Source organism: Nothobranchius furzeri, chromosome 2, assembly GCF_043380555.1.
Source record: "Nothobranchius furzeri strain GRZ-AD chromosome 2, NfurGRZ-RIMD1, whole genome shotgun sequence".
NCBI lineage: Eukaryota > Metazoa > Chordata > Actinopteri > Cyprinodontiformes > Nothobranchiidae > Nothobranchius > Nothobranchius furzeri.
Window position 1 is genome coordinate 97239095 of NC_091742.1, and position 22012 is coordinate 97261106.

Here is a 22012-nt window from a genome sequence, read left to right on the forward strand (position 1 = left end):
TATGGAGCACTAAACTCGAACTACTTTCCTAGTTACACTAACAGCCAAACACTTAACTAAACTACAATATCCAACAGCCAAGCTAACACTAAATAAGTATGTATAACACTAAAAGATATGCTAAAGACTAGGATATGCTAATGCTATATGCTAATGCTGAACTACGGCTAGCCTCCTACATTCGCTTGCAAATCCAACTCCCAACTCACCACAAGGCGTGGCCGAGATGCTCGTTGCTTTTATAAAGTTGACACAGAGCTGCTACGTAGTACTCTACTGGTTTACGTAGTATCTTACTCTTTAGCCATTGGTTAAAATTTATTCAAAATGAGTCAAATTCTATGTTTTAAGCTGAAGGTGGCGCTATACTGTGGTATTTAGGCAGAATTTTTAATTTTTAAAGAAAATGCACCAAAATGCTAAAATAATGAATACACACATTTAAAGCACTATTAGACACTCATTTATACAGTTCATCAGCAAAAAAAAGTTAATTTAGACGTTACTTGCTCTTTAAGGCTAGTGTTGGTAGCGCAAGCTACCATCTCGGGGACACTCCGCAGCGCTGAGGATCAGCGCAGCGTGATTTTAAAGTGTTTAATCAGCCCGTCTTCCGAGATCCAGGAATTTTAGTCAGTTAGTTAGTTGTTTTATCTAGTTAGTTAGTGGGAGCGCTCTTGTTTTTGTGGCAACAACAAAAAAGAATTTAGTTGTTGTTTTGAGGGGGAGGGTGTTACAGACGCTGTCTGTTTTGTGGCCACAAGATGGCCTCAGAGCTCCTACCTGTTCTCCTGGCTCTAGCTGAGCCAGGTGTCGCTAATCTCTCAATCAGGGAGCTTCCTATAATAGGCAGCTCCCTCTGTCATTCGAGGAGGGAAGCTTAGAAGAGGCCTAGTGTTAGAGCGAGTGTTCCTCTTTTTCCCTCCTAGAAACCCAGACGTTAAAGTCTTCGTTGTGATTACCTGTGTGGTATTGAGTGAGTTCAGCTCACCCTTTTGGTGGAGCTTTTTGTGTTCATCTAATTCCTTTCGTTTTCCCGGATTAGTACCGGCGTTTTTGTGTTTATTGATATTATTGTTATTTACCCAGTATTAATAATAATAATAATAATGCATTTAATTTATAGGCACCTTTCAAAACCCAAGATCACCTCACAAAACATGATAAAACTTACAAACAAATAAGAATAAGATAATTTAAACAATAAAATTACTAAAAGTATGCTATAAATGTCAGAGTAAAGAGTTTGTGGGCTAGAGAGTGTAAGCCAGGTTGAACAGGTGAGTTTTGAGTTTGGATTTGAATGAGAGGAGGGAGTCAGTGTTACGGATGTCGGGAGGAAGTGAGTTCCAGAGCCGAGGAGCAGAGCGACTGAAAGCTCTGTTTCCAACGGTGGTGAGATGAGCGGGAGGAACCACAAGGTGAATGGCAGAGGAAGACCTGAGTGAGCGAGATGGGACAGCAACATGGATAAGATCGGAGAGGTAAGAAGGGGCTAGACAGTGGATACATTTGTAGGTGAGAAGCAGGATTTTGAATGAGATTCTGTGTTCAGTAGGCAGCCAGTGGAGACTCTGAAGAACAGGGCTGATGTGATCTCTATAGGGGGTACGAGTGATGATCCGTGCAGCAGCATTTTGGAGGAGTTGGAGCCGATGGAGGGATTTATGGGGGAGACCAAAAAGGAGAGTTACAGTAATCAGTCCTAGAAGTGACTAGGCTGTGTACGAGGATGGCTGTAGCAGGAGGAGTGAGAGAGGGACGGAGTCCGTTGATATTGCGTAAATGAAAGTAGGCTGAGCAAATGATGTTGTTGATGTGGGCTTTGAATGATAAAGTGCTGTCAAGGATGACTCCAAGACTCTTTACATGGGGGGAAGGAAGGATTGAGGAATTATCAATGTTAATTGATATGCTGGGGGATATGTTCAGCGTGGAGGGTTTGCCAATGAGTAGAATTTCAGTTTTATTGCTATTGAGTTTCAGGAAGTTTGAAGAGAACCATGATTTTATCTCAAGGAGACAGCTGGATAGGGAGACTGGAGGGAAGATAGCATCGGGTTGAGAGGAGATATAGATTTGAGTGTCATCTGCGTAGAAGTGGAAATTTATCTTGTATTTGCGAAAGATATGGCCAAGTGGAAGAATGTAGATGATAAATAAGAGAGGTCCAAGGACAGAGCCCTGGGGGACACAGGCAGAAACAGCAACAGGGTGAGAAGAAAAGGATTTTAACTGAACAGACTGAAATAAGCCAGTGAGATAGGAGGAGAACCAGGCGAGAGCAGTGTGAGTGATACCAAGGGAAGCTAACCAGTTAAGAAGGGTTGAGTGAGAGATGGTGTCGAAAGCTGCACTAAGATCAAGAAGGATGAGTAGAGAAAGGAAACCAGAGTCAGCTGCCATGAGAAGGTCATTTGTGATTTTAACGAGCTGTTTCTGTGCTGTGTTGAGGGCGAAAACCAGACCGGAACTGTTCAAAAAGGTTGTTATGATTGAGGTGGGAGATGAGCTGAGAAGCAACAACTTTCTCAAGGATTTTAGAGATGAAAGGTAGATTAGAGATTGGTCGAAGGTTATTGAAGTTATTGGGATCAGAGCCAGGCTTTTTTAGAATAGGTGTGACAGAAGCTGTTTTGAATGCTGAGGGAACAGAACCTCAGTATTGGATGATCCTTGTGTTTAGTGTTATTGTTAATTCCCCAGTGTTGGACGTCCTTTTGGTTTTGTATCATTTTAGTCTTTGCCTGCATAAAGCAGTGATTTTTAGTTAATAAACTCCTTTAAGAGAGTAAATCTTGGTTTGTCCGGTAATTCACATATCTTTCTTCACGCCCTCAATAACATAATCTCCTAGACGAGCTGGGGGCCGTAAAAGCCGGTAGTAAGTGGGACCTGTTCCCGGTGAGGGTTGGACTCCGCCAGGGCTGCCCTTTTTCACCGGTTCTGTTCATTACCTTTATGGACAGAATTTCTAGGCACAGCCGTGGTGTGGAGTGTGTCGAGTTTGGTGGCAGGAGAATCTCGTCTCTGCTTTTTGCGGATGATGTGGTCCTCCTAGCTTCATCCAGCTCTGACCTTCAGCTCTTGCTGGGTAGGTTTGCAGCCGAGTGTGAAGGGGCTGGGATGAGGATCAGCACCTCTAAATCTGAGACCATGGTTCTCGACCGGAAAAGGGTGGCTTGCCAACTCCGGATCGGGGGATCGGGAGATTGACAGGCAGATTGGTTCAGCGTCTTGTAACATGATGAAGGAGCCATTTCTCAGGGTTATTATCCTCTAACCACTGTTCCCCTTTGACACAGTGCCAGAGTGCATGAAACAGCCTCAAGGTCATGCATTCGCTTCTAAACTGTTAACATTCCAGCAATGAAGACAGAAGAAGAAGACTCCTTTATTTTCTTTTATTAAAAGCCAAAGAACTCTATTTTCAATAAAGCTAATCAAAACAACTTTTAGTCACCAATACAATGTGACCGATTTGTGAAATCACAATATAATGATTAATATGTTTTTAATAAGTAAATGACTTATTCTAGTCACTAGACACGCTGATACACTAAGGTAAATAATCACATGACACATTGCTGTTGCTGATCCAATCAGAATCTTCCCCGTCTGATGCGTGGCGAGTCTCTGTGGTGTTTATTTAATCTGTCAGCTTTGATTCGTCCAGAATCAAAAACATCCGGATTAATAAAACAATTCCAACGCCATTATAACTCAGTATTCAACATGATCTCAAGATCCCCTGAAGTTCACCGCATGCTAAGTGAAGTATGGAAAGGCCATCTATACTTTTCTTTTTAAGCTAAGAACAGGGAAAAACCTTTCGCTGTTATCAATCAACAATGGTTCCTTCAGAATAAAAGCTGAACTCGCTGACCCAAGGAGGGTCCCCCTTTTTGACGCTGTGAAACACCTGTCGCTGTTTACCTGCAGAAAATCCAAGGACTAGTCTGTCGTTCTGTGACGCTGTGCCATCGGCTCCGGTACCGGAAGGAAGGTCCTGCAGGACCTGGGCATTCTGGATCCACCGTGGAGGTCTCACTGAAGGGTATGTGGATGCGACAAACTGGCATCTCGTGTTTATGACCACGGTTCAAACTTGATCAGTTAGGAGCAAAACATCATATCCCACTCAGACTCGCTTCTACGGACACGGAGGTTCTGAACTTGACATCGTTCACACACACACACATGCACACTAGGGCTGGGGGTAAACGATTATTTTTAAAACGATTATTCTGACGATTATTTTATCGAATAGTCGACTATTCTAATGACTATTTAGAAAATTAATCTAATGATTATTTTTCTATTGCACAATTAACAAAAACCAGAAAATCTCAAATAAATTCCTCAAAAAAATTGATAAATTCTTACTGTAAGAGAATAAACACTACAGGCCTTCCATTTTGTATAACACTGCGTTTATTGTGTTGGTTGGTTATGTTCTGGTGACGTGTAGAACTTGGGAGTGCAGGCTGCTGCCTGAGAGGTGGTAGAAGATGGAGTGTCTCCATGCTGCTTTGTTTTGGTCACTTATGTGCGTGAGGCGAGTGGTGTTACGGGTTAAACCAAACTCAGGTGATATTTTAAACTAAACTGAAAACCCACAACACTCTAAATGTAATAAAAGGAGATCTACACCACAAAAAAGATGAACTCTAAACCAAAACGTAACAGCTTATCCCAACGCAAGAAGCTGTTAGCGAAGATGCTAACAGTAGCTTTACCAACGTTAAGTTCAAGTTACCAAGTTTAAATAAACCAAAAACACCCAGCAGCAAACAGACCAGCAAGGAGGAGAGACTGCTACCACCAAAACAGCTCTCCTCATGTCCGAAAGAAGCTCCTTTATGAAGGGAGAAACGCTCCCGGTGATTTTCTACATCTGCGATAGACACGAAGCAGCGCATCTGACCCCGGAAGTTGTTGTCCGTTGCCGGGAGACGAAGGGGCAAAACAGGAAAATAATCTAGTAGTGGACGGACATTGTTCCGGATCTTCGGTATTCGGCGGAGATGTTAGTGAAGGCGGAGAAGAGGGCGAACTAGAGGAAAAACAGGCAGATTCCTCCTCTATTTACAAACTCCTGGGGATGCAACAAGTGGGCGCGGTGCGTCGACTACCGGATCTGACGTCGATAAATTTTTAGAATCGAGCCGTCGACTTCGTCGAGGCTTCGCTACAGCCCTAACGCACACGCACAAACACACACACACACACTTCATTCCAACAAACATCCATCAGTAGAGAGTTAGTCTTGTTAAATTGCTTAAAAAATCATTTAGTAATAACTTTTCTTAAACGTTTGAAAGTCTCTCTCTCTCTTCTCTTGTCTCTCAGTTCATGCAAAGTGTTTATTTAATTAATAAAAAGATGCAATCTTCTGATTTAAATAACCCAGTGTCCATTAGATGGGATTCATACTAGATATGAATCTTTAATGTCTATGGTCATCAATTAAATTGTAATTCAATTCCATTACAGTCTGCAGTGATGCGGACGCTGAGCCGATCTGTCGTGGTGAAGAGGGAGCTGAGCCAGAAAGCCAGGCTCTCGATTTACCGGTTGATCTACGTCCCAATCCTCACCTATGGTCATGAGCTTTGGGTAATGACCGAAAGAAAGAGATCGCGGATACAAGCGGCCGAAATGAGTTTCCTCCGTAGGGTGGCCGGGCTCAGCCTTAGAGATAGGGTGAGGAGCTCGGACATTCGGGAGGGACTCGGAGTAGAACCGCTGCTCCTCCGGATCGAAAGGAGTCAGTTGAGGTGGTTTGGGCATCTGGTCAGGATGCCTCTTGGACGCCTACCTGGGGAGGTGTTTCGAGCATGTCCTGCCGGCAGGAGGCCCCCGGGTCGACCCAGGACACGGAGAGGTTATATCTCCAATCTGGTCCAGGAATGCCTTGGGGTCCTGCCGGAGGAGCTGGTGGAAGTGGCTGGGGAGAGGACGGTCTGGAGCTCCCTAGTTGGGATGCTGCCCCCGCAACCCGGATAAGCGGAGGGAGACGACGACGATGAGATATATATACTATATATACACCACTTTGTTTTAATCATCTGATGCATCTAAAATGCATCTCAATAATTACAATTTTGATCTCAATTACGATCTGGGTTTTAAATGATCATTAAAACTGACTGAGCCGATTGTTAGCTCCTCCCTCAAGCTTACTCTTGCGCTGCTCTGAGTGGCAAATCAAGTGCAGCTCTCTCAGTTTCCAAGCCAGACCGAGGCTCTACTGAGGCCTTTCCACGGAGCTAGCGCTGTAGTCACGTGGGTCTGATGCTCATTAATTATACTGAATTTTAGGCTTTTAATACACTTAAACAGAAGAGTGAGAAAAACATTCACCCCCCTCAGAGTTGTCATGAGTGTAAACTAGATCATTTAAACCAAAAACATGTTTTGGTACCAGGCTGTAAACATGTTTATTTCTGCTGTGACATTGGTATTTTTAACATGGGAGTCAATGAGGATTTGCTCGCTTCTGACACCAGCCCCTAGTGGATGAGGGTGGAACTGCAATTTTAGGTACTTCCGGGATTGCTCCAATTTTTGAGCCGCATTGTGGGGGCTTGGTTAAAACCTTTAGAACAATTCATGTCATGCCATTTGGATTACCTCAGTTTGTGGAAAAATATGAACAAGTTAACAGTAGGGTTGGGCATCGTTTGATTTTGAACAATTCTGATTCCAATTCCTTGTTTCGATTGCGGTTCCTATCGATTCCCGATACCGAATCTTTCAAGACATGACATGTTTTACATGAGCCAGCTAACCACAGGTCCTACTTGATGAAATAATCTTAACTTCAGCATGAATTTTAATTCTATGAACAACAACATCACCTTCATTTAGACAAAAACATGTTTTGGAGAGAAAAAGAAAAAGACTTGCAGCACAACCAGTGTGTTTGTTTCTGACCACAACCAAAGTCTGGAAGAAGCCTCTGGGATGAGAGGCTAAATGTCTCCAACATATCCAGAAACGTCCAGCTGTTTTCGGCCAAAACTCTCTGGATGATCATGTCCAGGATGACTGAGAACTACACCTCCATGCTGCAGCAGCGTTCAGTCAGAACAGGAAGTGACGCTGAATGCGTCTGACTGCTGACACTCCGTGTGTGTTTTTATTTCTGCAGTGAGACAAACTCACCTCACACCATCCAGAGTTTGTTCTTTAAAGCTGCTATTAAATCCACCGTGTTGACGTATTTTAGCAAGTTTCCTCTACGCTGCAGGAGTTAAAGTGTACATGACGGAGTAAAGGTTCTGTAGACGCGTTTGTTGGGGGACTCAGTGCTGCACACGGACAGCTGGTGTGATCAGCTCTGAAAAACTGTCACAATATGCAGATCACATTTATTTTTCGCGGAGATTGGCTGCAGATTCCTCTTCCAGTCGGCACTCTAGGAATCAAAACTAGGAATCGAAATAAAAACTTTGAACGATTCAGAGAAAAATGAACAGTTGGAACCGGTTCCAATCAATGCTCGATGCCCAACCCTAGTTAACGGCTAGTCCAAGATTCACACAAGCTGTTGAGGTGTCCATCTCATGATGCAGGAGTGTCCTGCACTATCGTGGTTTTAATTATGTATTGGCAGTCGGTTCCATTGTCTTGTCAGAACTGTAGAACCAGCATTAAGCTTTTGTCTCCTAATATTCATATTTAAGTGAATCTCACTTAAGAGATTGCAAGTTTTGTTGATCAACGTTCACTAGCTGTTTTGAAATTGCATTCTGCAGCTGGTTTTATCCTGTTCAGTTCATGTTTTTGTAGTCTATAATTTCTGTTATTCTGCTTGGAATAGATGGTAGCTCTCATGTTCTAAAATGTTTTTGAAAACTACAAAAAATTCAGAGATTTTGTTACACACAGCAATTTCTATTATTTTATAATATCTAACTCTATTCTTTTAAATAATTTTATCTATTTATTTTAGTCAGTCTTGATATGTAACTAATATTACAAAAATACTAAAACTATAATTAAAACTATTAAAAACTAAACTGAAACTAACAAAATATTTGGCGTGAAAATTTTTTTTTTACGTAAAGAAAATTAAAACTAATGAAAAATGCTTAAGTATTGAAACTGTGATGAAATGTAAAATGTTTCTGTACATGTGTCAAACTGGGCTAGTTTGTGCTTAAAGGGACTTTACGGAGTTTTGAATTTTTATGCTTGCGATTGCCCCCTCAGGCCAAAAGCGTAACGGCAGCTTCAATAGTAGGCTCGTGCACGAGGCGCGCATGCTGTACGTGCACACTCCTTAACGAAAATAACAGCTGAGACAGTCCCATGTGTATGTGTGTGTGTGTGTGTGTGTGTGTGTGTGTGTGTGTGTGTGTGTGTGTGTGTGTGTGTGTGTGTGTGTGTGTGTGTGTGTGTGTGTGTGTGTGGCCCGGAGGACAGAGGACAGGAGAACGTGCGGCTAATTAATTATATAATTTGGTTCTGTACCTTTCTCTTCAGCACAGCCGACAAAGGTTTAAGATGGGTCAGTCCTCCTGCATGCTCAGATCATTCCCTTCCCTTGCTTGAAAAATTGTTCCAAAATGAAAGTTGAACCCACATCTTTTTTATCTGTGAATTCAATGCCGTTCGGAGAGTCTCAAATAAAAATTTGGGCATCTTACTGTAAAAAAATATACCATTAATGTAAAAAAGAAACTCTAAATAAACTATGTTCACATAAGGGCTGCACGATATTAGGAAAACCTGCGATATTCGATAACAGTGCTTAATACTGCGATATCGATACTACTCACGATAAATGAACAAATACTAAAGTATGCAGTGTTGATGTCGTCTGGCGTGTGACGTCTGCTCTGGGTTCAAAGCAAACAAAAACTAATGCATGAATTTCATTACATCATAACATTTTTATTGTAAAAATATGCAGCTGCACCTGCTACTGCATTAGCAGCTGCACCTGCTACTGTATTAGCAGCTGCACCAGCTACTGTATTAGCAGCTGCACCTGCTACTGTATTAGCAGTTGCACCTGCTACTGTATTAGCAGCTGCACCCGCTACTGTATTAGCAGCTGCACCTGCTACTGTATTAGCAGCTGCACCTGCTACTGTATTAGCAGCTGCACCAGCTACTGTATTAGCAGCTGCACCTGCTACTGCATTAGCAGCTGCACCCGCTACTGTATTAGCAGCTGCACCCGCTACCGCATTAGCAGCTGCAACCCCTACCGTATTAGCAGCTGTACCCGCTACCGTATTAGCAGCTGTACCCGCTACCGTATTAGCAGCTGCACCCGCTACCGCATTAGCAGCTGCACCCGCTACCGCATTAGCAGCTGCACCCGCTACCGCATTAGCAGCTGCACCCGCTACCGCATTAGCAGCTGCACCCGCTACCGCATTAGCAGCTGCACCCGCTACCGTATTAGCAGCTGCACCCGCTACCGCATTAGCAGCTGCACCCGCTACCGCATTAGCAGCTGCACCCGCTACTGTATTAGCAGCTGCACCCGCTACCGCATTAGCAGCTGCACCCGCTACCGTATTAGCAGCTGCACCCGCTACCGCATTAGCAGCTGCACCCGCTACCGTATTAGCAGCTGCACCCGCTACCGCATTAGCAGCTGTACCCGCTACCGTATTAGCAGCTGCACCCGCTACCGCATTAGCAGCTGCACCCGCTACCGCATTAGCAGCTGCACCCGCTACCGCATTAGCAGCTGCACCCGCTACCGTATTAGCAGCTGCACCCGCTACCGCATTAGCAGCTGCACCCGCTACCGCATTAGCAGCTGCTAATGCATTAGCAGCTGCACCCGCTACCGCATTAGCAGCTGCACCCGCTACCGCATTAGCAGCTGCACCCGCTACCGCATTAGCAGCTGCACCCGCTACCGCATTAGCAGCTGCACCCGCTACCGCATTAGCAGCTGCACCCGCTACCGCATTAGCAGCTGCACCCGCTACCGCATTAGCAGCTGCACCCGCTACCGCATTAGCAGCTGTACCCGCTACCGTATTAGCAGCTGCACCCGCTACCGCATTAGCAGCTGCACCCGCTACCGCATTAGCAGCTGCACCCGCTACCGCATTAGCAGCTGCACCCGCTACCGCATTAGCAGCTGCACCCGCTACCGCATTAGCAGCTGTACCCGCTACCGTATTAGCAGCTGCACCCGCTACCGCATTAGCAGCTGCACCCGCTACCGCATTAGCAGCTGCACCCGCTACCGCATTAGCAGCTGCACCCGCTACTGTATTAGCAGATACACCTGCTACTGTATTAGCAGCAAAACAACAAACTGCATGCATGCAGTTTCTCAGTGACTTTAAAACATCACCTCCACCATAAAACTTTTTCTGATGCTCCAAATACAGAAAAACATCCCTTACCAGGGTTTTTGAATAAATAAAAAAATCTGAAAATAAGTTTAAATGTTAAATAATAGTTAACATCACTTAAACGCAACAGCAAATTCTCTCATTGCTACTGAACATTTTCTCCACTTATGTGGTTATGATATAAGGCTGTTGCTGTAATTGGGAAGTGAACTGTGCTGGGCCAAACTAGGAGAATATTAAGATTTTCTGAGGGAAAGAGAAAAACAATTGTCTACCTTTCAGAAGAGGAACTGGCAAAAAAACTACATGGAAAATATGTGAAAACGTTTGTTTTTAACCCCAAATTGAACAAGTTAACCTAGATCTTAAAAAGCAGCTCAGATGATGAAACTGCAACTATGATTCTGGTAACAAGCTAACAAATTGAACTAGCTCCTCTTAAGATAACCGGCTAGCAGAGCTTCTGACTGACAGTTTATGTGCAGCAGCAAATCAACTATCCTGATTAACAAGGTTATAAAAGCTCATAAAGGAAAAATCACTTTGATGTGTGGGGGAACTTTTCCAGGCCCTCTTTAGCAGGGTGGGACTGGGAGGAGAGTGCTGTAGCCTTTTAGCTGGAAGCTAACCGGAGCCTGGGGCTAACGTCACCACCTGGTGGAACACTAGCGACATGAAGGTGGGTTGGTTCACCGGCACATGTCGGAGTCAGCCCGGTTATTATCAGCTGCTTAACGACACCGAGCGGACTCACGTTCATGTTTGAAAGCAGCGCTGATTCCAGAAACCTCAGCACAAAGTGCGTTCGTTAGTCTGAGCCAGCATGACGAACAAGGGAAGCGAGCGGCAGTGGAAAGCAGGGGCGGAGTAGAGATAGTGGAATTTTGGGGTAAGGGTCTACGTAGGGGGCGGGCGTATTACGTGAATGGACCCATCTGATTGGCCGCATATCAGAAGGACTACATTTGATTGGTCAAATAATACTTCCGCGTAAAAAACAGAGCTGGTTTACAAAAAGTTGATGTATGACACGGATGGAAATGTTTGAACCAAACATTTATCGCCGTTTTTGACGTGCTTTGCGATGGGCCTATCGCACGTCCTGTTATCGCGATGACGATAATTTTTCGATATATTGTGCAGCCCTAGTTCACATCCAGAATCAAACCCAGGTCTTTTGCACGAGAGTCTGACGTCTTACTAGGTGAGCTAAAGCGCCAGTGACGTCCTTTGTATCTGTAACATTTATATCCTTGATGACAGCTGAAACAACGTTCAGAGAACGGTTCGGAGTGAAAATGGCTATTTTGTTGCTAATTTGCAGGAAATATCTAGAAGAAAGTTCTACAGAAAGTAGCTAAGGGTCCTCAGAAATGTAGCTAGCTTTGTTATTAGGCGTTAGGAACAGCGACAAAGTGGCACTGCCTCTCACTCTGCTGCTAAAGCTACGGATAGCAAATGCTACGGGCTATGCCTGAGCGTGAACGCGCATGAAGCAGCCTGCTCGACCCGAGCATCTCTCTTTTTCTGTGATTTTACAGAAAAACAGGCAATCACAGTAAAAATGCCAGGGCTCGTTCTACAGGACCAGGGCATTGCAGGATGCAGTATGAAGAAGACATTTATTATTTCTATACACGTTTTGGCTGTCACACTTCCATAATGCCCCTTTAAGGAATACGTGATTAAAGTAGTCAAAATCTCATATTTTAACTTTACGGCAAAAACATTTAACCACACTTAATGTATACAACCTCAAGTGTAAATTTTAGACACAAACTGATGACATTATCCTGATATAGAGGGTTTAGTTAGTTAACACGTTAAAATATACCACGATAATAATGAAAACCATAACTTTGGTCACAATAACCGCGAGGTTACATTTTCACACCGTGACAACTCTATTATGTTCCAGTCATGAGGCATTTATATTTCAGTATGCTAATGTTTCTTGCATTGCATCATGGGAAATTTGGGCAAGACATTATGTATTTTACTTATAATTTGGTTGGTTTACTTACTAATTGTGAACACTTACAAAACATTACAATCAATGTATCGAAATATGATTATGATTCATTGAAGAAGCAAGCCATAACCAATTATAGTGGAATGCAGTTTTGTTTTTTTACCGCGGCACCAGCGTTAGATCCAAACTTAAAATATAGTCAGGATTCTAAAATTAACTCTAAAGTTAACGGGTAACCAGTGCAGAGACGTTAGAATAGGAGTGATGTGAGCTCTTCCGTTTGCTCCAGTTAGGAGCCTCGCTGCAGATTTGCCTTTTATTTGACTAAAGTCGTCACATAAAAGGCAGCCCTAAAATAAAGCTGATTTGCCTAAAATGAGCAGTTTCAAGAAGTCCCTTATTGTGACATCACAGTAAGGAAAACAAACATAGCAGCCCCCCTCACCTGTTGACCCCGGAGCAGCAGCAGCTCTGATCTCAGCCTCAGGAAACAGTGACAAAAGGAGTTGGTGTCTGTCTGGTTCTGCTTCATCGTGGTCTCTTTCCTCACCAGCAGGAGTCACAAGGGAGGTCACCGTCTCCTGCTTCAGTACACACTGCTCTTCATCCTGACTGATGCAGAGCTCCTCTTGTTTTACAATCTGCAAAGGTTCTGGCTCATCCTGCTCCACTTTCATCTGTGGAGGTTCTGGTCCCTCCTGTAAAGGTTCTGCTTGTTCCTGCTCCAAACTGGAGGTCCTCTCCTGGTTCCAGAGCTGCTGGTCAGTCAGAACCTCCTCATGTGTCCTGACATAATGCAGTGGGAGTTCTGGACAGACAAACAGACCAAACAAAAAGCTGAGTCATGTGACAATAAGAAAGCACACTTCACTTGAACCATCTGATGCATCTGAAGATGTTTTAGAAAACAATGAACTCTTAACCTGTGTGTGTGTGCGTGTGTGTGTGTGTGTGTGTGTGTGTGTGTGTGTGTGTGTGTGTGTGTGTGTGTGTGTGTGTGTGACTGGACTCAGTATCTATCAGACTGACTCGTTTAACAAGTCTCTGATTGTAGAACATCAGCTGGAAACGTTCACCAAGTCTTTAAAGTTTGTCTCTTTTAAACTGATTTAGTGGAGTTCCTGAAAAGGAAAACTTCCTAAAATCCCTGAAATTTTATTGATTTGTTTCTCTAAAGTGGAACAAAGTTTACCGCAGACTGATTTCAGCTCAGTTGTGTCAAAAAGCTTCAGAACAGCAAACGGATCCAAGCGCACTGTCCTGAGATTGTGTCCTCAGTAAAACCACATGAGTCCCGCTGCTGTTTCATACCTATTCTGTGTAAGTTGATCTGTGGTTTCCAGCTGATCTCCAGCAGTCTGCGCTGACGATCGATCTCTTCCTCGTAGCGGACGATGGTTTTTTCAAACTCGGAGAAGATTTCTGCAGCAGCAGCAGTTAGCCGCTCTCTGATCACCTCTCTCAGAGACTGAGCTGAAGACATTGTTGCTGCAGAGCCTCAGAGGTTCCCCTCACACACCAGCACAGCAAGCTAGCGCTGGTAGCTAACAAAGAGCTAGCTCTGATAACAGCTTCCGGTCATGTGGCAGCGTGAAGGCGCGTTAGCGCCACCTACTGGACTGGAGTTGGACCAGCAACAACAAGGAAGAGATGAAGGTGTGGATCACAGGTTCAGGTCAAAAGGTGACAGAATGAGACTAATAACAGAGGAAAGAGAAACTGATGAAGATCTGAGGGAAACGATCAACAGAGCAGATTTAGCTGGAATCACACAGCTGCAGGTTTTTAGGGACAAAGAGAAAACTGATCCATCTGTTACTGGAATTCAACAATCAGTTATCTGGAGGAACAAATTATTTCATCCCTCCTGATGTTCTTAGTTCAGTTCAGTTTATTTATAAAGTGTTAGATGGGAAGAGAGACTAGAGAGGATGTAACAAGGGCGTAGGAACGAGTTTAATATTGAGGGACACATTTTGGAAATCTAACAAATCAGTTGTAGATCAACATATAGGTCAAACTCACTGAAAAGAATACATTTAATGATTATTTCTGATTCTAACGAGTCACTCTGAGTGTTTCATGCAGGCGGAACATGAAAATAGTCTCCTACACCGATCTCCTGCATTAGCTTCCTTTAGAAAATAGACGGTGAAACTCTAGGATTAGAAAAGCCTTAAAGATGTGACTCAGGGCGTAAGGCACAGCCCAGAAAGACAAGAAAATAACTTTTATAACCGTGTTCACTAACATTCTTTATTTTTTTGATCGGGGACCCATGAGCCAACCAGAAGGGGAGGAGACTTGGGCTCCCCATCAGCCAGATCCAGGTTTGATTACCGGTCAGCGTGGACGTTTTCATTATAAAAAAGCTGTTTATGTGTCAGTACTGTTTTATTTATATTTAATAACATGAATGTAGGATATATTATCTTATTCATATGGGTAGAGATGTGTAACCAGATTTAACACAAGACTAAAGCTGTGAATATTCAGTCTGAATTGATCTGACTCTCATCAGAATATTTTAAACTACATCAGCCAACAACGCTGACCAACAATCAGAAAAATCTGTTTTCTTCTGACAGAATGAAAAAACAAATAATTCACTCACAACAACAGCTGGAAATATTGTAGTAAACTGTCCTTCGTATTCCCGAGTTTCTGTTGTTATCACTGTACACAAAAACTACCAGACACAAGAACAGTTTCTTTCCTTCAGCCATTTCTCTCCTGAATCTGTAGATTCTTTTACCATCCTTTTACTATAGTTTTTAATACTTATTCAGTATGCTTATGGATATGTGTGTGTGTGTGTGTGTGTGTGTGTGTGTGTGTGTGTGTGTGTGTGTGTGTGTGTGTGTGTGTGTGTGTGTGTGTGTGTGTGTGTGTGTGTGTGTGTGTGTGTGTGTGTGTGTGTGTGTGCTGGCGTGATTTAGCATGTAGCCATCCTTACGCTGACAAAAATGTAACTAGGTAACTAACTTTGAGTACATTTTATTTACCATACTTTTTACTTTTGCTTGAGTAAAAATTTAGGCAAGAACTTTTACTTGTACTTGAGTAAAAAAGTGATCAAAGTATGGGTACTTATACTTAAGTAGGGAATTTTAGGACTCTTTCCACCTCTGCTAATAATTAAGGAATATGATAATCCCAATAGAGCTAAATAAAGATAAAACGTCTTAACAGTGTGATAAAACACAACAAGATTTATTACAAGTTCTTATTTGACGTTTTCCAGGTTATTTTATGAAATAAACTAAAACGGGTTTGTTGCAAAACAAGAAAGGATGTTTATTATAGCGATGAGATTACATTTTCTTTAAAACTCCTCAAGAACTGGCTGTAAACCTGTAAACTTGAGAAAACTGTTTCCTCTTTCACGAAATAGCCAATCGCAGGAGAGCCCTTCTAGCCAATCAGAGACGAGAAAGGCGGGACCTTCCTTGTACACGCCGGAGGGGAGTCCCACCACGAGCCGACCGAGTAGGACCTGGCTGCAGATTACATGATTGTCTGGTATTTCTTCATGCAGAAAATTATTTCATAATGTCTTCTCCATCCATTCGTACCTGTCCAGAACACACACACACACACACACACACATATCCATAAGCATACTGAATAAGTATTAAAAACTATAGTAAAAGGATGGTAAAAGAATCTACAGATTCAGGAGAGAAATGGCTGAAGGAAAGAAACTGTTCTTGTGTCTGGTAGTTTTTGTGTACAGTGATAACAACAGAAACTCGGGAATACGAAGGACAGTTTACTACAATATTTCCAGCTGTTGTTGTGAGTGAATTATTTATTTTTTCATTCTGTCAGAAGAAAACAGATTTTTCTGATTGTTGGTCAGCGTTGTTGGCTGATGTAGTTTAAAATATTCTGATGAGAGTCAGATCAATTCAGACTGAATATTCACAGCTTTAGTCTTGTGTTAAATCTGGTTACACATCTCTACCCATATGAATAAGATCATATATCCTACATTCATGTTATTAAATATAAATAAAACAGTACTGACACATAAACAGCTTTTTTATAATGAAAACGTCCACGCTGACCGGTAATCAAACCTGGATCTGGCTGATGGGGAGCCCAAGTCTCCTCCCCTTCTGGTTGGCTCATGGGTCCCCGATCAAAAAAATAAAGAATGTTAGTGAACACGGTTATAAAAGTTATTTTCTTGTCTTTCTGGGCTGTGCCTTACGCCCTGAGTCTCATCTTTAAGGCTTTTCTAATCCTAGAGTTTCACCGTCTATTTTCTAAAGGAAGCTAATGCAGGAGATCGGTGTAGGAGACTATTTTCATGTTCCGCCTGCATGAAACACTCAGAGTGACTCGTTAGAATAAGAGATAATCATTAAATGTATTATTTTCAGTGAGTTTGACCTATATGTTGATCTACAACTGATTTGTTAGATTTCCAAAATGTGTCCCTCAATATTAAACTCGTTCCTACGCCCTTGTTACATCCTCTCTATTCTCTCTTCCCATCTAACACTTTATAAATAAACTGAACTGAACTAAGAACATCAGGAGGGATGAAATCATTTGTTCCTCCAGAGAACTGATTGTTGAATTCCAGTAACAGATGGATCAGTTTTCTCTTTGTCCCTAAAAACCTGCAGCTGTGTGATTCCAGCTAAATCTGCTCTGTTGATCGTTTCCCTCAGATCTTCAACAGTTTCTCTTTCCACTGTTATTAGTCTCATTCTGTCACCTTTTGACCTGAACCTGTGTTCCACACCTTCATCTCTTCCTTGTTGTTGCTGGTCAAACTCCAGTCCAGTAGGTGGCGCTAACGCGCCTTCACGCTGCCACATGACCAGAAGCTGTTATCAGAGCTAGCTCTTTGTTAGCTACCAGCGCTAGCTTGCTGTGCTGGTGTGTGAGGGGAACCTCTGAGGCTCTGCAGCAACAATGTCTTCAGCTCAGTCTCTGAGAGAGGTGATCAGAGAGCGGCTAACTGCTGCTGCTGCAGAAATCTTCTCCGAGTTTGAAAAAACCATCGTCCGCTACGAGGAAGAGATCGATCGTCAGCGCAGACTGCTGAAGATCAGCTGGAAACCACAGATCAATTTACACAGAATAGGTATGAAACAGCAGCGGGACTCATGTGGTTTTACTGAGGACACAATCTCAGGACAGTCTGCTTGGATCCGTTTGCTGTTCTGAAGCTTTTTGACCCAACTGAGCTGAAATCAGTCTGCGGTAAACTTTGTTCCACTTTAGAGAATCAAATCAACAACATTTCAGGGATTTTAGGAAGTTTTCATTTTCAGGAACTCCACTAAATCAGTTTAAAAGAGACAAACTTTAAAGACTTGGTGAACATTTCCAGCTGATGTTCTACAATCAGAGACTTGTTAAACGAGTCAGTCTGATAGATACTGAGTCCAGTCACACACACACACACACACACACACACACACACACACACACACACACACACACACACTGTCTGATAGATACTGAGTCCAGTCACACACACACACACACAGGTTAAGAGTTCATTGTTTTCTAAAACATCTTCAGATGCATCAGATGGTTCAAGTGAAGTGTGCTTTCTTATTGTCACATGACTCAGCTTTTTGTTTGGTCTGTTTGTCTGTCCAGAACTCCCACTGCATTATGTCAGGACAGATGAGGAGGTTCTGACTGACCAGCAGCTCTGGAACCAGGAGAGGACCTCCAGTTTGGAGCAGGAACAAGCAGAACCTTTACAGGAGGGACCAGAACCTCCACAGATGAAAGTGGAGCAGGATGAGCCAGAACGTTTGCAGATTGTAAAACAAGAGGAGCTCTGCATCAGTCAGGATGAAGAGCAGTGTGTACTGAAGCAGGAGACGGTGACCTCCCTTGTGACTCCTGCTGGTGAGGAAAGAGACCACGATGAAGCAGAACCAGACAGACACCAACTCCTTTTGTCACTGTTTCCTGAGGCTGAGATCAGAGCTGCTGCTGCTCCGGGGTCAACAGGTGAGGGGGGGTGCTATGCTTGTTTTCCTTACTGTGATGTCACAATAAGGGACTTCTTGAAACTGCTCATTTTAGGCAAATCAGCTTTATTTTAGGGCTGCCTTTTATGTGACGACTTTAGTCAAATAAAAGGCAAATCTGCAGCGAGGCTCCTAACTGGAGCAAACGGAAGAGCTCACATCACTCCTATTCTAACGTCTCTGCACTGGTTACCCGTTAACTTTAGAGTTAATTTTAGAATCCTGACTATATTTTACGTTTGGATCTAACGCTGGTGCCGCGGTAAAAAAACAAAAAAACTGCATTCCACTATAATTGGTTATGGCTTGTGTCAGGTTTATGCACCTAAGACACCACGTAACAACACAACACAGGAAAGAGACACAAAAGTCAGAATTCTGTTTAAGCTCGAGGAGAATGGAATAAAGTCACACCAACCCAGTGTCCACTGAGCTGATGCTTCCTTAAACCATTCTGACCTCTGAAATCCGACCACCTCTATTTATTACAAATTGGGAGCTCCCTAGTTACATGCCTGAGAGCTGATCTAAAGGGAGGGGGAAACACAGCTCTCAGTCCTAAATTGTTGCAAGTTTAAAACAAAGAGCATTCATTATTACACAAAGAACTTTCAGTGTCTTATTACACGATGAGTCAGCAATTGACAGAACAGCGGATCTCCTCAGGTCGTCCTTGGGTCACATTAAGTCAGATTGTAACACCCTTAAAAACTCATGAGGGAACTTTACAATACAGCAAGTGTTTAAGTATTTAAATGGTAAAATCATTGAGCATAAAACATGGTAAATGAAACAATCTTTAATTGTAATAAAAGCATAAAACATGATAATTGAAAACATGAATAATAGTTCTGACAGCTTGCTTCTTCAATGAATCATAATCATATTTCGATACATTGATTGTAATGTTTTGTAAGTGGGGACAATTAGTAAGTAAACCAACCAAATTATAAGTAAAATACATAATTTCTTGCCCAAAATTCCCATGATGCAATGCAAGAAACATTAGCATACTGAAATATAAATGACTCATGACTGGAACATAATAGAGTTGTCAAGGTGTGAAAATGTAACCTCGCGGTTATTGTGACCAAAGTTATGGTTTTCATTATTATCGCGGTATTTTTTTAACATGTTAACTAACTATACCCTCTATATCAGGAAAATGTCATCAGTTTGTGTCTAAAATTTGTTATTTTGTAATCATGTTGTTTGTTTACATTTTTCCCCTTTGTCTTTAAAATACCAGAATTTTCCCATAACTTCTTATTTTTTGTCCATTTGACGTCATCATTTTAAAAACATGAGATCAGATTATACTTATTACTCAATTAGCATTCTAATCTCCCTTTCCCATATCCGGGTCGGTAGCGGGATGGTGCCTGTGCTTGGATTAGCCGCGGTCACCGACCACATTTTCAAACTTTTCTCTACTTACCTTCTCCTTGTCGCCTTGCTTCTGTCCGCGATCCTCTTTGGTAGTGTCCCGGCTACCGTCTACCAGACTCTTGTCCTTCCGTTTGTCCGCAATCGCCCAAGATGCACTGAATAATTACCTCCATGTTTGTTTACGTGAGCAGCGCGCTGGCACGGAGCCAAACGCTGATTCCTACCTGAACATCTCCAGTGATGTTTATCTGATCCCGGGAAAACATCGGAGGAAAAGGGGTAAACGAGCAGGAGTCCAGGTGAGATTAAGACTTCTCTCAAAGTGTGGTTCATCTCAGTGCTGATTGGCTCGAATAGAATTCTCGCGGGGTGGAGTTATTTGCATGCGAGAGGCATGGGCGGCTCCAGTAAATTTTATCAGCAGTTGCTGTACAGTTGTTCGTCGGTGTTTGGGGTTGCTGCCCCTGTCGGTGCGTCCTGAAAAGCGCGCCGGGGGGGGGGGTGGGGTGGGGGGGGGGGGCAAAACCCTGGAGAAACCAGTAACTCTGTCCCCTAGCCAATCAGCATCCAGAATCATGATATTGGCCCAACTCTGCCTTGCCAGGTACCTCAATAGAGCATGGACTAAAAACAGGGGAGAAAGTAGAGGAAAAATACCGAACCATGCCTGTGGAAACTAGTCGGGCCGATCTGCCCCAGTCTGAGTTACTCTGACTCTCTGGGAGCTGGTGGGACTTCAGGTCACGTTGTACAGGGTAGCATGAATTAAGGTTTGTGAGGATGAAGCAGGAGTTGAGAGGTTTTTTTCCTCTATACTCCTTCATTGCCTGATCATAAGACACTTTGTGAGCAGTCTTCAAATTATTGACTACATTTGTAATTTTGCTCTGTGGTGCAGCTACGACAGCGTAGCAAAGTTTACACACCATTGTTACTTGATCCACGTCTGACTCCTCGAACCCGTGATGTTTCCACATCACCGAATTCATTTTAACTATTTTCCACGAACATCTTTCTTTTTGCATCCATTATCCTCTCCTCTCAAAACAACTTCTGCCAAGCATTCCTCAAGTCTTCTCACTTGTTTGAGACGTGTTTGCAGCTCGCACTAAAATGGAAAGTGTTTGGAGCTGTGAGAGCTGCGCTTGATTTGCCACTCAGAGCAGCGCAAGAGTAAGCATGAGGGAGGAGCTAACAATCGGCTCCAGTCAGTTTTAATGATCATTTAAAACCCAGATCGTAATTGAGATCAAAATTTGAATTATTGAGATGCATTTTAGATGCATCAGATGATTACAACCTAGTGGTGTATATATATATAGATGCATATGTTATAAGTATCAGGCATTAGAGCCGCTATTTCTGGTAACTCTGTTGACCCGGTTCCAGTTCCTCCATCACCACCCACCCTGAGCTCCCTCAATACTGTTTCATACTCTGAGCTGAGTAAGCTTGTTGTGAGGCAGAAGCCATCTGGCTCTCCACTTGACTTTCTGCTGCCTCGCCTCTGGAAGGCTGCCTTTCCGTGTCTTGGCCCTTCACTTGGTCAGATTATCAATGGGAGCCTCAGCACAGGTGTGGTCCCAGCTGCTTTGAAAGCAGCAGTTATTCGGCCGACCCTGAAGAAACCTGGTGCTGATGTCTCTGTGATCACAAATTACAGGCCTATCTCTACCCTGCCTTTTACATCAAAACTGCTTGAGAAAGTCATTTATCAGCAGCTGGTCTCACAATTAGCTGACTCTGATCTGTTTGAGGTTTTCCAATCAGGGTTCAGGTCTGGCCATAGCACAGAGTCAGCTCTACTGAGGGTCCTATATGACATCTATCTTTCACTAGATCAGGGAACATCTGTGGTACTTCTGTTGTTGGATCTGACGGCAGCCTTTGACACAGTCGACCACGCAATTCTACTCGATCGCTTGGAACGATGGGTTGGGATCAAAGGGTCTGCTCTGGATGGGTTTAGATCATATCTCCACAACAGGACATTCTGCGTTTAACTGGATGATGTTTTTTCTTCTTGGGAGGGGCTCTGCTGGGGGTCCCCCAGGGATCGATCCTTGTTCCTCTTTTGTTTGCCATTTATCTGCTACCTCTGGGGTCAATCTTTCGTAATCATGGCCTATCATTCCATCTCTATGCTGACGATTGCCAGATTTACTCTCCATTGTGTCAGGAGAAAGGTCACTCTATCCAGTCCTTTGTGTCCTGTGTTAATGAGGTGAAGTCTTGGCTAATGGCCTACTATCTGCATCTGAATGAGGGAAAGACAGAGCTCATTGTTTTTCACCCCAACAGCAGGA

General features: G+C 43.2%; 2 protein-coding genes across 2 annotated transcripts in view; one reads left to right on the top strand and one right to left on the bottom strand.

The window, feature by feature from the left end:
• Positions 1-13894, bottom strand: part of LOC129154099 (zinc finger protein 271-like) — a 49145-nt gene extending 35251 nt beyond the window's left edge. The window contains exons 1-2 of the mRNA XM_054733896.2: positions 13621-13894; positions 12755-13117 (exon numbers count right to left, since the gene is read on the bottom strand). Of these exons, the coding sequence (XP_054589871.2) occupies positions 12755-13117; positions 13621-13792 (535 nt within the window). The 5' untranslated portion in view covers positions 13793-13894. The remainder of the gene's footprint in view (positions 1-12754; positions 13118-13620) is intronic.
• LOC129154107 (zinc finger protein 892-like) overlaps positions 1-22012 on the top strand; it is a 338014-nt gene that overhangs the window by 307384 nt on the left and 8618 nt on the right. The window contains exon 4 of the mRNA XM_070548458.1: positions 17935-18297. Within this exon, the coding sequence (XP_070404559.1) occupies positions 17935-18297 (363 nt within the window). The remainder of the gene's footprint in view (positions 1-17934; positions 18298-22012) is intronic.